The sequence below is a fragment of the Haliotis asinina genome, chromosome 7 (assembly GCF_037392515.1).
Source record: "Haliotis asinina isolate JCU_RB_2024 chromosome 7, JCU_Hal_asi_v2, whole genome shotgun sequence".
Taxonomy (NCBI): domain Eukaryota; kingdom Metazoa; phylum Mollusca; class Gastropoda; order Lepetellida; family Haliotidae; genus Haliotis; species Haliotis asinina.
The window spans coordinates 29,285,133-29,300,783 of NC_090286.1; the positions used below are offsets into that span (position 1 = coordinate 29,285,133).

General features: G+C 41.3%; 1 protein-coding gene across 1 annotated transcript in view; it reads right to left on the reverse strand.

Annotated features, from left to right (window-relative positions):
- Positions 1 to 15,651, reverse strand: part of LOC137291454 (regulating synaptic membrane exocytosis protein 2-like) — a 44,334-nt gene that overhangs the window by 14,181 nt on the left and 14,502 nt on the right. Inside the window, exons 5-11 of the mRNA XM_067822802.1 lie at positions 10,835 to 11,654; positions 9,546 to 9,614; positions 8,193 to 8,312; positions 6,932 to 7,058; positions 2,982 to 3,022; positions 2,120 to 2,217; positions 581 to 762 (exon numbers count right to left, since the gene is read on the reverse strand). Of these exons, the coding sequence (XP_067678903.1) occupies positions 581 to 762; positions 2,120 to 2,217; positions 2,982 to 3,022; positions 6,932 to 7,058; positions 8,193 to 8,312; positions 9,546 to 9,614; positions 10,835 to 11,654 (1,457 nt within the window). The remainder of the gene's footprint in view (positions 1 to 580; positions 763 to 2,119; positions 2,218 to 2,981; positions 3,023 to 6,931; positions 7,059 to 8,192; positions 8,313 to 9,545; positions 9,615 to 10,834; positions 11,655 to 15,651) is intronic.

Consider the following 15,651-nt stretch of genomic DNA (forward strand, 5'->3'; position numbering starts at 1 on the left):
ATTGGAGAGATACATTTGGAAAAATGATCCAAAAAACGTCGCTAGCCTGTCTGGCCAGTGACTGTGGAATTATACTGGCCCAAATGGATTATTACTAGCCACGGGCTAGCGAACCATTGGCTAGTTCGCGCGCTATACCCAACAGACAGTTTTACTCCCTCGGTAGGTCCGTGTCCCTATTCACCTGAACATAATGTCTAAACCAAAGCGAATACTGCCAGACTCTGCTTGTTAGGGTAATTATTTAAATGATACTTATACTTTGGATTGGCGCTTAGCAGACTGGCACTATTCCCGATGATCCAAACACAAAATTGAAGGAGGTTATCGAGCGATACTCAAAGGCTGGAGGACCTTTAGGAACACATGACTTACACAAGCTAAAACAAAATCCGCCTACAGCTCTTGACATCTAAGGAATGTTACCAGTGTTCATGTGTAGCAAGAACATGAAATACAAAGACACGCTTATGTACGCTTCGTTTGATAGTTAGACGATTATACATTATTAAACATAAAATCGTGACAATATTAATATTGTATACATTGTCAGTGCGTTATGAACAGTCGGAAACTCTACCTTCTCTCGGGAAGCAAGTAAACTAGCACCAAAGGGTTCGGCACTCTCTGTTGAGAGCTGTCTGGAAGCGATAATTGCTCAGCCCTTAGTATGGAAATCTCAAGCCGTTCCGTTGAAGGGAGGTAGTTGATGCGTGTTAGAATGCGGCCAGTGATGCGGCGCGTCTCCTTCTTCATCTCAATCTGACACAAAACAAGGTCCGTTACATACAGTGCAAGTGAACAAGTAGTTTTTCCAGATTGATTGAGTATGGTTTTACGCTGTTTTTACCAATATCCCACTAATATCCTGGGTAACACCGGAAACTGGCTTCATACGTGTGGGGAATCGAATCAGGGCTTTTTGTGTGACGAGCGCACGCTTTAACCAATAGGCTACCCTACCGTCCAGTTCTTTCAAAAACCGACTTTAATCATTTTGCGTTAATTGAGGCACAAACGTAAAGCGAATGATGCAATAACATACTGGCGCCATTTCTTGTTATAAAATACGTGTACAATAATATCTTCACTGACTGCTTATTTAACCATGAACACTCAAATCACTGTGTACAACGGTATGAAAACCGCGACATCGTTCACACAATAAAGTGGGTGAGTGAGTTTAGTTTTACGCCGCACTCAGCAATATTCCAGCTTAATGGCGACGGTCTGTAAACAATCGGGTCTGGACGAGACTATCCAGTGATCAACAGCATGGGCCTCAATCTGCGCATTTGGGTACCGATGACACGAGTCAGCCAAGTCAGCGAGCCTGATATAAGTGAACATATAAGGAAAAAACAGTAAATCAACCCCGAAATATTCAGCAACTGTAGTCAACTGGTGAAGAAAGAATAGTCAACAAATAAACTGCAGTCCGTTTATGAGGACTTTACGGTACATGAACACATAAACGTCAAAGGTTATTGTTTAAAAATCAAATGTGATGGAATCGCTTCTGATTTATGTGTGAGGAATTTCAAAATTGTATTGCTTGTCATGTTTTGGTGGCTAAATGTGAAGAATGCAAATCAGGCATTCAGAAGGAAGGCCTCTTGTAATCTTATAGAGCAGTACCAACGATACAAGTGACCACTGTCCGAAACTGATGCAGATTACAGGAAAAGGTGTTCAGACGACTGATAAATATTATACGTGGATAGATTACTGTAAAAAATGACCAAAGTCCTCGCGAAAAGGGGAAGCATGTCTTGCGTTCCGTGTGACGTCATCACAAAAACGCTAAAACAGAATGGCGCCTATAAAAGATGCTTGTAGGTAAATATTCCTAAACTGAGCAGATTAACTACGTATCAGTATTCATTCAACCATAGCGACTTAGGGATTATCACAGAATAAAAATATTGATTATAACAGAGTATAATGTTGATTATACCATACTATAAATGTTGGCTATAACAGAATATATATGCTGACTATAACAGAATATGAATGTTGACTACAACAGAATATAATGTTGATTATAACAAAATATACGTGTTGGTAAGTGTCATCCTAAGAATAGCATAAACCATATACACAGTTTGAAATAACTTACCGGTGTTTTTGGCAGCATTCTTCGTCTAGGTCGCGAGGGGAGACTATCGGGGGGAAGGGAGGTAACTAGGTTAGAACACATTGCCCAGTCTACTGATTCTGTTTCAAATAAAAACAAAACAAAACAAACTATTATCCATAATCACATGAAATCACTGCAAAAATGCAATGTCGATTGTTTAAATCCAACCATATCATAAAGGGGAGTTTCACATATCGAGAACACAGGATGTTCAATGAAAGATGATTATATTATTCCAATGTTTCCTCGTTTCCAAATTCCACATATACACAGCATACATCTTTTGAAAGCTTTGCTGAGACATTGGGGACTGGTCAAGTCTTATAGGGGAGTGGGGGAAGAGGTATAAAGAAATAAAAGCAAAAGATACGTAACAAATGTTATATCTGAGATAACACTTTCTCAGTAAATTATGTATGACAGTTCTAGTGATATCCATAAACATCTTCATTCCTACTGAATATGGAATTTAATTTTATATGGAGCCTATACCAGCAGACCTAACAATAGAAACCTACGTAAATAATTTAGCACTCAAGTCGTCTAAGCATCTTTTTCACAACAAGCTAGAGTAACATTGCAGGATTTTTGAAAACAGAACTCATAGCTAACGGATTAAATTGGCTGAAGGTATGTAAACTCACAGAAGCGGCACGCACACGTGCGCGCGTACACTGACACACATACTCTACTGCAACAACATATTTCTTTTTAGTTCATTGAAAGAGGCTAAACGGTTTATTAAATTCACCCCTTCATTGATCTCCAGGAAAACCTTCACATTTTCTTCATCTTGACAAAAACAAACGATGCATCGTTCTTAAGTGATTATAACACTCACCTATCCTAGTAACCCTCGGGGTTTCGGATTCTTCAGACAACCTGAAAATGCCAAATAATAAGATAAGAAGACTTTCAACAAGCGACGATTTCATCGCCTAGTTCCAGAGTCCTGTCCTGATAATGACCAAAGGGTGCCTAATACACCGAGGCTACACTAAGGGAGATGGCCACAGACCACAGTTTTCCTCATTACTGTCTTGTAGTCTTCCATTACCGCGCTTGCTACAGGAACCTGCCACTCGTGGGAACAATTACAAACAGACGCGGGCTTATTGAGAGAGCACCTGTCCAGCTATTTGCTATCTGTTCCCGTGATGTACTTGTTGGACAATAACTAAAGGCTGTGAGCAGGATTGATTTGATAGATGGACCAAGTTGAAGGTGATGCGGACGTTAAGAGGGCTCAGCTAGGTCATCTTGGTTGGTGGCTTCTGTGTTGGAAGGTCAGGCGTCTCATGGATTGTGATGCATCCAGCTTCAATGCTTCACATCGCACACATGCACGTACGTATGCACGCACGCACGAACGCACATACTCCAATATTTGTATAGCACCGATATCCCGCTCATCTCCCTAGAAGCACTTTGCTTTTACTCAATCGAGATGTCGATCTCAACGGCACTTCGTATTTGCAATCTCAACTCCCTGGGGATCATACAATTGACCTTTCAGAGTGAAACTGTCGATTAAACTGTAAATTCTAGTGGATTGTCCTAGTTACCTTTCAGAATTAAAAACATCACACAAATAGTATCTTAGTGACTTTCAGCATTCCGATAGCATGGATTGCAAGATTAATTTTACAAATATGATTACTTATCTATATTTTCTGAGAAGGCAGTAAGTACTGAGGTTGAAGACAAGATGGACAACGTGATTGCTTCAGTACACTGTAAGGCGATCATGGGGTAGCCTAGTGGTTAAAGCGTTCTCTCGTCACGCCAAAGACCCGGGTTCGATTCTCCACATGGGTAAATAATGTGAAACCCATTTCTGATGTTCCTCGCCGCCATACTGCTGGAATATTGCTAAAAGCGATGTAAAACTAAACTCACTCAATACTTCGTAAAGTGTTCATAATCACATACAACGTAAACACATGCGTGGTCTTAAGGTCATTGATACTGAAACACGTGAAAGAAGACACTTGTACTTACCTTGCCTGGTGCAAGGTATTATGGGAATACAACAGCGGAGTATCTTTGTTAAACTCAGCCCTGTTACACAGTGGGCTAGCACTGTCTGGACTAGTGTTGTCGTGCTAACGCACGCACATACGCAGATACGCATGCACATTTTGAACCATGTCAGGTTGCTGTTGGAGAGCCAGGAACAATGTTAGTTTTGCAATATGATTCCCCATGTCATAAAATCATCCTCTTAAAATAACGACAAAATCACAAAAAACAACACACGCTTCTCCCACACAAACAATTCAAATTGACATTTCAGATTTGGATAAACGAAAAAGAAGCCAACAAAATTTTAATATCGATTTAAGAAAACAGAGGATGTTTCAGTTTTCAGTTGCCATATTCTGTCATACACTAATGTGAGACATCAAATATAGGAAACAGGAAACAGATGCCACTGTCTAAATCGATCAACGACAGTTTACAAAAGAAACATATGAATTACAGAAAAAACGACAGTTCACAGGACTCGCTAGCCCTGGATCGTCTCTAAGTGATTGAGTAAATTTGGTTTAGCGCCGCTTATAGCAATTTTCGTACAGTATCACAGAAGGCACTCCAGAAATGGGCTTCACACATTGTACTCATGTGGGGAATCGAATCCAGACCTTCGGGGTGACGAGAGAACGCTTTAACCACTAGGCTACCCTACCGCCTCGAATCACTTATGAGATGCACGTTCCATATTGTACTCATGCGGGCAGTCAAACCCAGACCTTCCACGTGATGAGCGAACGCTGTATTCACCTGGCTATACAGTTCCTTCCGAGTTTCATAGATTTCTATACTCATTAAAGAGTAGGGAGACCTGAACTTAGATAGAGAGTATCAGCTTCACAAACTTTTCAAAGACAGACATCTTATAAAAGCACCACCATTTCTCTACATCACCAACTCATCGCATAGTGTGCACGTGCACAACACAGTAGCCTCATATACGTGCAAGGGGCGTCAGTTTTCATTTTGACTGTTTTCAAGAGGGTCTATAAGTCACCGTTGACAATTAATTTTGACGGTCATCTTGCACCATACTGTTGTTTGTGTTTGTTTCTAACCGCTTTTTAAAGATTAACATCGTGAACATGCAATTTTACGTCATACACCAATCATCTTTAAGAGCGATCACTGTACAAACAACTGTGGACATGAGTGCAAGTGGTGATGCACTCTCACAACATTCATTATTATCTTATCAGCAATGATTGACACTGATACATAGCTCATTTTTTCAATTCTAAATTAAAAGTGAAGTTCCCCTACTTTATTAAAGAGTAGATTACTAGAAGTAATAATAAGTTTAATTGTTTAGTCTGCAGTTCTGTAACTACTCTGGGGTAAACATAAAGAGTTTTGTGGATTACATTTTCGATGTATTCTTTGATATAACGTTTCAGCTCTGTGATGTCTGCCTGTAAACACGAGAGTCCGGGATCCCGATCCACTAAGTGTTCGTAACGTTAAGACCTGTCGTAACTATATAATTTTTGTTTATCATATGCTAACGATTGCCGTAGCGCTACGAACAATTTCTGGATCGGGACCAGACAATCCAGTGATCAACATCATGAGCATCGATTTAGCCGAGATACGATGACATATATAAACCCGTTAATCGCCTGTTACGACATGCATGGGTTACTGAACATCACCTCTACTCCAGATCTTAGTGAGTGAGTGAGCTTAGTTTTACCCCGCTTTTAACAATATTCCAGCAATATCACGGCGAGGGACACCAGAAAATTGGCTTCACAAATTGTACCCATGTGGGAAATCGAACCCGGGTCCTCGGCGTGACGAGAGAACGCTTTAACCACCAGACTACCCCACCGCCCCCTCTCCAGATCTTAACGTTTCGACACATGTATATGGGCGTGCACGCGCGTGTGTCTATATGCGTGATGGTGCGTGCGTTTTAACGTCACACAGAGCATTATTCACGCTTTTGTGCGATGGCCTATAAATCAGTCGAGACAATTGAGTGACTGATATCATAAGCTTCTATTCCACGCAATCGAAGTTGCATCTTAGATAAAAATGCATGGACCTACTCCAATTAAACATTCTCACGAGGGTTAACCTGCAGGGGACGCCTACTCACTGAGTGAGTCTAGTTTTACGCCGCATTTACCAATATTTCAGCAATATCACGGCAGGTGACACCAGAAATGGGCTTCACACATTGTACAGATGTGTAGAATTGGACCAAGGTCTTCGGCGTGAAGAGCGAACGCTTTTATCACTAGACTGCCCCATCGCTCCACCCAAGCATTGAAGTGGAACATTTAGAACAGCCGAGAGTCACTTGCAAAACGTCTTATAAAATAATCAATTTTGGTCTACTTTTCCAATATGATCATGGGTATGGTAACTGTAAACATTTATGTTCTTTGTCGTTAAAGTAAAAAATCGATACGCCTTTAATAATGATTATATGATATTGAAATATTGTATGTGTATAGTTGAAACATACACACTGAATATTTCGTTGCCCTGCTTGAACAGGAACCTTGGTGCAAGAAGACTGTCTTGGTGTGATTTCATGACAGAATAGTTTGGATGTGTTTTTCCATTTCTATATCGATCACATCGACACATGCTGCGCAACACAGACGCATGGCTAGATTTGGATTTAATAAGGGCCCCGACCGGTGGTGCATTTGCACCTTCGGCAGCATGGATGACAAAACAGCCACGTGCGTGACATTCGAGACAACTACGCCTCGGTGTATCATTTTGTAATGACAAATTGCCAACCTTTTCTTTATGTGCCTATGGATTACTTTAAGCTGGACGACGTTCCCGGATTTGTTGACGATGTCACGTGTTTCTTCAAACGTGACGTTTGTCAGCGAGACACCATTCCACTCGATAATTTGATCACCTGAAAAAAAAACAAAAACACGCAATACATATTTTTCAGCTAGTATCGACCTTGAGCATGATGATGTAAATGTGATTTTGATATGCCCGATATCCGGGGGAGATGGAACGCCATGTTTGTTTCACAGAGAAGTTCCACACACGAGTGAAATGCTTTAACACAGCGTTCTTCAATATAATACTTTGTCAAACCACTTATTGTAACATTGTCAGGCAAAACGCGTGCCACTGGAATACTAAATACCCACATTTTGTCCATTTCTTAATATTTCGCATCCTAACGTGAAATATTAGTTTTAAACGAATCTCCGACTGTATTAATACAGCTCTCTCGACTTGCAAGATTCACCAGTCGACTGTTCCTTCATGGATTTATGCCACCTATCTCATCATAATGAGAAAGCAGCCATGTTACGTTTTATGTTACGTGATAAATAATTGACAGAGTTTAGACTGAACCGAAAAAAACACGTAAGGTATCGGTCTTTCACTCAGATCTTCCTTGTGGTAACATAAATCATTGCGCTGTCACTCGCTTCAGTATTAACTAAAGTTTTAATGCCCAGCAAACCAAACAAAAATCTGACTTTCTTACACCATTAAAAGTATTGTCTTGTCTCCCACTGGTAATGGTGTAGGGGTCAAGGTCGAACGCGACGTACGGTGACGTAATTCAATGTTTAAGGACGTGTCACTAGGTGTAGGTCACACTGACCATTGTTGTTTGCTTTTAATATGAATTGTTTCTACAATACTATCGAGCTATTGCTATTGCTTTTAAAGAAATATCGTAACGTATTTCATGACATTATTCAATGATTTACCCTTAGCTAACGACATGCCTCGGAACCAATGAAATGATCATAAAAAGAGGTATAGCGATACTCTTGCAAACAGTAATAGTTCCTCGGGGGTCGAACCCAAGCTTTCAGCGTGAGGGACGAATGATTTACCCTTAAGGCTACCCCTATCGCGCCTTTTCTTACACATGGTATTATACAACCTACTGAGATCATGCTGTCGAGTGGATATTGATGAGTAACTCACATCGTTCCCCAGTCTTCAAGCGTCTTTCTAGAGAAAGACTTCACGGATTTAATTATGACGATGAAACTTCATGGGGAAGATTACTTACCGATTCGTATTCGACCTTGCATATCAGCGGGACCTCCTTTGGTTACCATGACAACGAAGGCTCCCAGGGTTCCATTGTCGCAGTCCTTTCCGCCTACTACACGCATGCCCAGACCGCCAGCTGTAACATAAACATCCTTGTTTTGCAGACTGCAGGTTTAGGTTAACGAATATTCCTGGTCTTCAGCATGTGATTAAAGTACTGAAGAGTGCATTGAAGATGGCTGAAAATTCGTGTGTTGACACTTCGTCTTTTTTAAGTGTCAGAGTTAGTGAATGATATTGTTTTACGCCGCAGTCGTCGTTATTGTAACTTTTGGGGATGACCTGTGTGATAATCCTCAATTAGGTTTGAGGAAACCAGTGAATGATAGTACGTATACTCCCCGTGGGAGTGAAATGATAAATAATCCTACTTGGTTGCCGAATAAATATCGGTATTTTATTTTTACACAGTGCTTTGTTTCATCCATTTGTAGAATGACGCAGAGGGAATTCTTTGTCCTCAAAGAGGAACAAAGCTGACCCCGAGATAACAGTTTGATTGGATGGACAGAGGACTACAATTGTGTCTCATTTCCGACTTCAATGCAACAGCTGCTGGATCGTATGAAGAATCCTGCTTTACTGTCTGTGTTAAGGTTGCTGGGTTATTGATATTGCTGATATAATTCAGCCTTGCTTGTTTCACGATCAAATAAACAAGATGGGATGCGTATATATTTGTGGCTGGCGTTTCTATATTGTTTATGTGTGTATTCCGTGACATAGCTGTGTTAGTTCATTACAACTAAGCGGATGTATTCTTCCGACGGTGTGAGTGAGTGAGTGTCAGCTTGAATGAGTGAGTGAGTGAGAGGGGTGTGAGTGGGTGTGAGTATTGTTCAATTAGCAAATAAATATCACGACGCGGGATACAAACAGGCTGAACAAACAGGAATCAATCCTGGTTCTCTGACATGACTAGGATGTTCCACCGCCTATAAAGTAAGGTGACGGAGTGAGTGAGTTGGACTTAAAGTCACTTTGAAGAATACGCAGTTATAGTGTGACGTGTCAGTTTAATGTGGGAGGAATATCCAAACTTTCGTAGAACTGTGATGTGATGTGATGTGGGGCGATGTGCTGTGCTGTGCTGTGCTGTGATGTGAGGCGATGTGATGTGATGTGATGTGAGGTGAGGTGATGTGATGTGATGTGATGTGAGGTGAGGTGAGGTGAGGTGAGGTGATGTGATGTGAGGTGAGGTGAGGTGAGGTGAGGAAACGAGCCTGCAGTTTCTCATAAAGCTGTTGAGGGGAAGTAACACAGATGAGCTCTGCCTAAACAAACCCACTCCTAAGTAGTTACTTACTTCTGTGGCTTCGATCGCCCTTGTCCCGATGTAAAATTACCTCATGCGGTTTGTGCGTCTTCAGAGTGCCTGTGACAAAACAGATACGATGTTGATTAAAATAATAATCATGCTACCATTTATACCTTATATGCTTTCCCCCGCCCCACTGAAATAACCATGAAGCTATTACCACCTGAGGTTTTAAAACCAACAAGCAAAACAAGGAAAAAGTGAGTGAGTGTGTGAGTGAGTGAGAGAGTAGCATGGCTTTATTCCTTTTTAAGCAATATTCCAGCAATATCACGGCTGCATGTGCAATGGTGCTTTTAGAAATAAACATTTAGATTTTTTGACAAGGAAAAAACTCAGGTTCATGGAAAGTCTGAGTACATACAACATATATTGTAGCTTTAAATAGATAGAATATCACAGAACACTAAAAGGTTGAAAATAAGTGTAATTATAACATTTTAAATATGAAAATATGAATTATTGCAAGGAAAACTCACTTTTCATAATTATTTACTAGCTTAGCTTATCTAACTGAACTAACCTGTGCTGTCGGGTGATTTCATAACGGGTATTAACTGTGGTGTTTGGGAACACGTACAGAATGTTGGTGCATCACAATCAGAACACTTTTCAACATGCACGTATACACAAAGAATTGTTTTAGCACCCCTGTATTTTCGCAATGATTGGTTTTCAACACGTACATAAAACTTCTCGAGGTGACTACGATGGAAACACATTATTCCATGTTTTTCTAACCCCTATTATCCTTTGATTCATATGAAAATTATTAAATGATTACAGTTCATGTTGATTTTATGATGATAATTGCTCATTTACAAAAGAAAAAAATGCTTTCCATACAAAACCGTGTGTTACAGGCATGGATGGCCCTGAAATGTTTAAGGTTGAATTTATTGGTGAATGTGAGCATTCAAATGCCATTTAGCATGTCTTACACGATTGAAGGCCAATACTGAGTGCAGCCAATACTGTATGACAGCCAGTACTATCCTCCTCATACCCCTGTTAGCCTCCTAATCCTATGAAGGGTCAGTCGACGCCATTCCATGTGTAAAACAGCTTCCAACTGGGCCAGGTTCTGTACAGGATCCCTTTGTTGCTCACGACGACAAATCATGTCCCAGGTATGCTCCAAAGGATTAGGATTGGGGCTCAGTCAGTGGTGAGATATGTCAGAGAGTGTTTAACCAAGTTCTTGATGTATATTTACATTATTAAAAACCATATGTGTACTTTCTTTCGGACTTCAGTTTAATACCTCATTCACTTACCAAGTCTCCTAACCGTAGCGTCGTCACATGGTTGAATGAGTTCACACTTCTGTAACGTGGCACGCCTGTTCAGGATTTCCGATCTGTTGGGACTGACGAATTTCTCCTTGGCTCCATGGACAGGACTCCGCGATATGGAATCCCTGTTGTTCCTGGTCGGGAGGGGACTGGTAGCACCACCCTGAGTATCGGAATGTTTAGTATCGGATAGCACACTGGAAGAACTGCTACAGTACACAGCGTTCTGCCGCTTAATCTTATTAATGAGCGTTGGTGAACAAGCTCCATCCGAAACATTGCTTTCCTTCGTTGCATAAGACACATCACTGGTGGATTCAGAGGAATAATCAATCGAAGTGGCAGCTGACTGAGATTTTCCTCGGTCTTTGATGCTGATTCTAGAGGCTCTACGTTTGCGTATGCGTACACTAGGAGCTCTGTCACTTCTGTCCGGATCTGAGTACGCTTCACAGGAGTTTTCATCGTTTTGTTGGGACCCTTCCGATGTCAACATGGCGCTTAGTTCTTCCGATGTTCTGCTGTCTGGCATGTTACGTCTCCGTAATCGACGTAACTGGCGCTTCTGACGTAACATCCGCCTCTCCTGCAGCCAGTGGTGACCATTCTCGTCTGCTTCATCATCGTCCTCGTCTTCTTCCGGTCTTATCACGTGACTTACCGGAAGACTCCTCCTGCGATGTTTCCGACCTGAGGACTGGACCTGTTCGGCAGGCGTGTCACCGGAGCGGTACAATTCGGGATCTGTCCGATTTCCGGAGGGAATCTTCTCGCCATCGTTGTCATACGCATCTTTTTTGTCCTGTCCAAAAACAAAATGTTTATTTATCTATCATGAATACTGAATGTTTGGGCGGTGGGGGTCGTCTAATGGTTCGCTTGTCACTCTTGTCATGCCGAAGACCCGGGTTCGATTCCTAACGTGGTTATAATGTGTGAGTTTCATTTCTAATGTCTAACGTCATGATATTGCTGTGTTATTTCTAAAATCGGTGTTACACAATCAACCATCACTTGTGAATGATTTGTGTTTAACGTCCCTTTAAAGGCACTATTTCACTCGACACTTTCCTACAAATACAAAAAAATGCAATTCTTTCAAAAATATTATCTATCAGCCCTTAGGGACGCTACCACTGAATTTATTTAAATTAAATCGCGTATTTAGATAACAGTATTATATTTTAAAGTTTCAATGAATTAATTCAGCTTTGAAATAAATCGATCCTCTACCGACCGAACATTATTTCAAGCGATCGCCACAGATTTATATCCCTTCTGGCGCTTTTTTACGAACATCATACAACTGCTTTGGAGACAGAACTTAGTTCTTCACAAAATAACGCTAACATCTGGCGCAAATCTTGTGTAACGCGTGCATGCGAACGGGTGCCTGACTCTGAGGGTGTGAGTTCGAATCCAGGATGGGACTCAACTAAAAAACGTACCAGAATCTGTACTTTACTAAGAAAATGTATTAAAAAAATATAACACATGTTACATTTGACCAATTTCTATATGACATTGTGTTATCATGCCCAACTTGCGATTGAAACCAGTTCGGCAAACACCAACAACACCACGTGCAAGTGTTCTCTGTTTGGAAGCCGTTCACCTGGAAGTTCAATTATCGATTTCAAGCAGCGGGTAAGGATAATAAGTCATTTATTGCATCAGTAGGAAGGGAAAGGGAGTGCACCTGCGCAAGTATATACACTATGGGCCAAAATATGTTCGAAAATGTGTGAAATTGTGCCTTTCACGTAGGAGGAACACCCATTCTTATGAAAGCCTTACGATTAAGGAAATCGAATATAGTTTTACGTCACAACACTTCAGCAGGAAATCTAGATGACTGACATTATGAGCAGCGATTTACGCGTTCCTTACCACCCGTTAGTCAATTAGATCAGTTCGAGCCCGAATCTTCACGTTAACATATGAATCGTAATCTAACGATAGATGCAGCGGGTAGTGTTCCATAGAGCTATCCTAACAGATTCCCTGTTCGAAACAGTGAACCGATGACGGGGCCGCAGGTACCTCTTTGATGAATATTGTATCCATATGAATTAGGAAGTGAGTTTATTTTTAAGCCGCTTTTAAGCAATATTTCAGCAATATCAGGGTAGGGGGACACCAAAAATGGGCTTCACTCGTACCCATGTTGGGGATCGAACCCGGGTCTTCAGCATGACGAACGAACGCTTTAAACACCAAGCTACCCCACTCTGTCCGAGAAAGGGATATGGATATGGGGCTAGATTTTCGAAGCTCTCTTAGCGCTAAGATAGTCGTAAGTTAATATTAAAGGATGGCACTTACGACTATCTTAGCGCTAAGAGAGCTTCGAAAATCTGAGTTCTGGTGTTTCTTAGAGGCATCAGAGTCGATTGATGTTCGTAATTTGGTTTCAACGTAAAGATCTCACTAGGGCCTTTCTTTAGTGGGGACATTTTCATTCATCCCTTGGGTGCTAAATCAAATGTTACGGCTTATTGCAATCTTGAGAGTATTACGTATATCAACAACATCCACAACTTGTCAGCTTCTGCAAAGGCACTAATTACCACGTCTAGACTGAATCTGGAAATACGCGCTATGGGGTACAGTTTCTTTTCATTGAGGAAACCGCATGGATTCAAACGTAGTATACTACTCAACATTCATTGTTGGTTGGTATGTTGTTAAACGCCGCACTCAGCAAAAGTCCAGCTATACGGCTTCGGTCTGTAAATAATCGAGGCTGGGCCCGACAATCGGGTGATCTAAATAACGAGCATTAATCTGCGCATTTGGTATACAATGGCGTTTGTCAGCCTGGTCAGCGTGCCTGACCATATGATCCCGTTAGTCGCCTCTTTCGACGAGCAGGAAGTGCTGAAGACTAGCTCTAACCAGATGCTCGCGAGGATAGTGAGGTGTTTCTTACTGTGAAACAAAACATATTGAACAGTGTATTCGTGAATCATCAACGTGGCATAGAGCTACTGATGCATCTGTTGAATGACAGAATCAAATACTAATTCTTCGACAACATACCACAGTAATCACATGTAGACTCTACATGGGTACTTCAAATACCTATTTAAAGTTGACAGTAGCATTTTATGACACGTAAGTCTTATTTGCGAGCACGTCTGGTCGTTCTGTTTTAGAATCTGTTTCTGACGGCGTTCTCGGTATTATCCTTTCTAGGAAAGACGACCAGCTGATTGACATCATGAGCACGAAATCGAGATGACATGCATCAGATAAGCGATCCTGACTACAATATACCGTTAGTCGTCTCGTGCTGAAGACCAGTCCCTAATCTGGAGTAAATGAGGTGAGTGAGTGTATGCCGCTTTAGGAACAATCCAGAAACATCACCGAGTGGTCACCAGAAATGGGCTTCACACTTTGTACCCATGTGGGAAATCGAACCCGTCCTTTCGCGTGACGAGCTGACGCTTTGATCATTAGGCTACTCCACTGCTCCAGAGAGTCGAGTGAGTAACTTTAGTGTAAAGCAGCTGTTATCATTATTTCAATGGTAGCAAGCTGTCTCATAAGAACGAGTTTGTTCACATGGAAATATTTAAGAATTCGATTTCAAATCTCTTTCTTGAGGTGCCGACCCGTGAAGGTCCCGGGATAGAGTAGGCCTTCAGCAACCCATGCTTGCCACAAAAGGCGACGTTGCTTGTCATAAGAGGCGACTAACGGGATCGGGTGGTCAGGCTCGCTGACTTGGTTGACACATGTCATCAGTTCCCAATTGCGCAGATCGATGCTCATGTTGTTGATCACTGGATTGTCTGGCCCAGATTCGAGTATTTACAGCCCACCGCCATATAGCTGGAATATTGCAGAGTTCACTCACTCACTCTTCAGTTGCCAGGTTGTACACTGAACATCACAGGAGTCCATGAAGAAAGAACTTCTCATTTATTATACTAAAACCAGCTATAGTATCGTAATGAAAAACTCCTAATACCATGATAAACATGGAACAGAAGTATGTCAATAAGTCATTTTCGTTATTAGGGAAACATCAAATTATGGCCCAGCTCTTTGATGCTCAGAATTAACTCCAAATATACACATGGTGTTTAATAATACTACATGGATTTATTGTCTCGTCTGGACGCATATTTCTCTCGCCCATTTTCATCAAGATGCTGGAGTGAAATATGAGACCACATTCAATTTTGGGAGTAATGGGACGCTATAATTATCAGACACCGTAGCGTTAATAAATCATCTTGCAGTTGGTAGTTACAAATTAACAGCTCCAGACGTTATGGAAAGCCCTAAAATTAACTCTCTAATGTTGATTTTACGCTTCTAGGGCGGGCGTTACAGTTATGACGGTAGTTTGCGGGGATCGTATGGCCAGTAGGAGTGAGTATGGTGTTACGCCGCTTTTAACAATATTGCAGGAATATGACGGCGGTGGACACCAGAAATGTCCATCGGACACGAGTATTCAGCGTGACGAGCGGACGATTTAATCATTATGTTACCCTTCCGCCCTTGTCCAATAGGAACATATAGTGGCAAGATTCCACTTATGAATAGCTCTGAATGTTATTTCGGCTTGTTGACTTGATATCACAATAATTGCCAAACTGATGCAGGAGTTGACCTTTACTAGGATGCCCTGATTCTGGAGACGCTCAACATCATTTTCCGGCCCTGATATTTGCGTTAATGTTTAAAACGTTATGTCGCGTGAACAATTAACGATATTTAATGTGAATGTTTATGTGATACTGCATTCATCCATGATACCATAGACATGTGTTACCTTACTA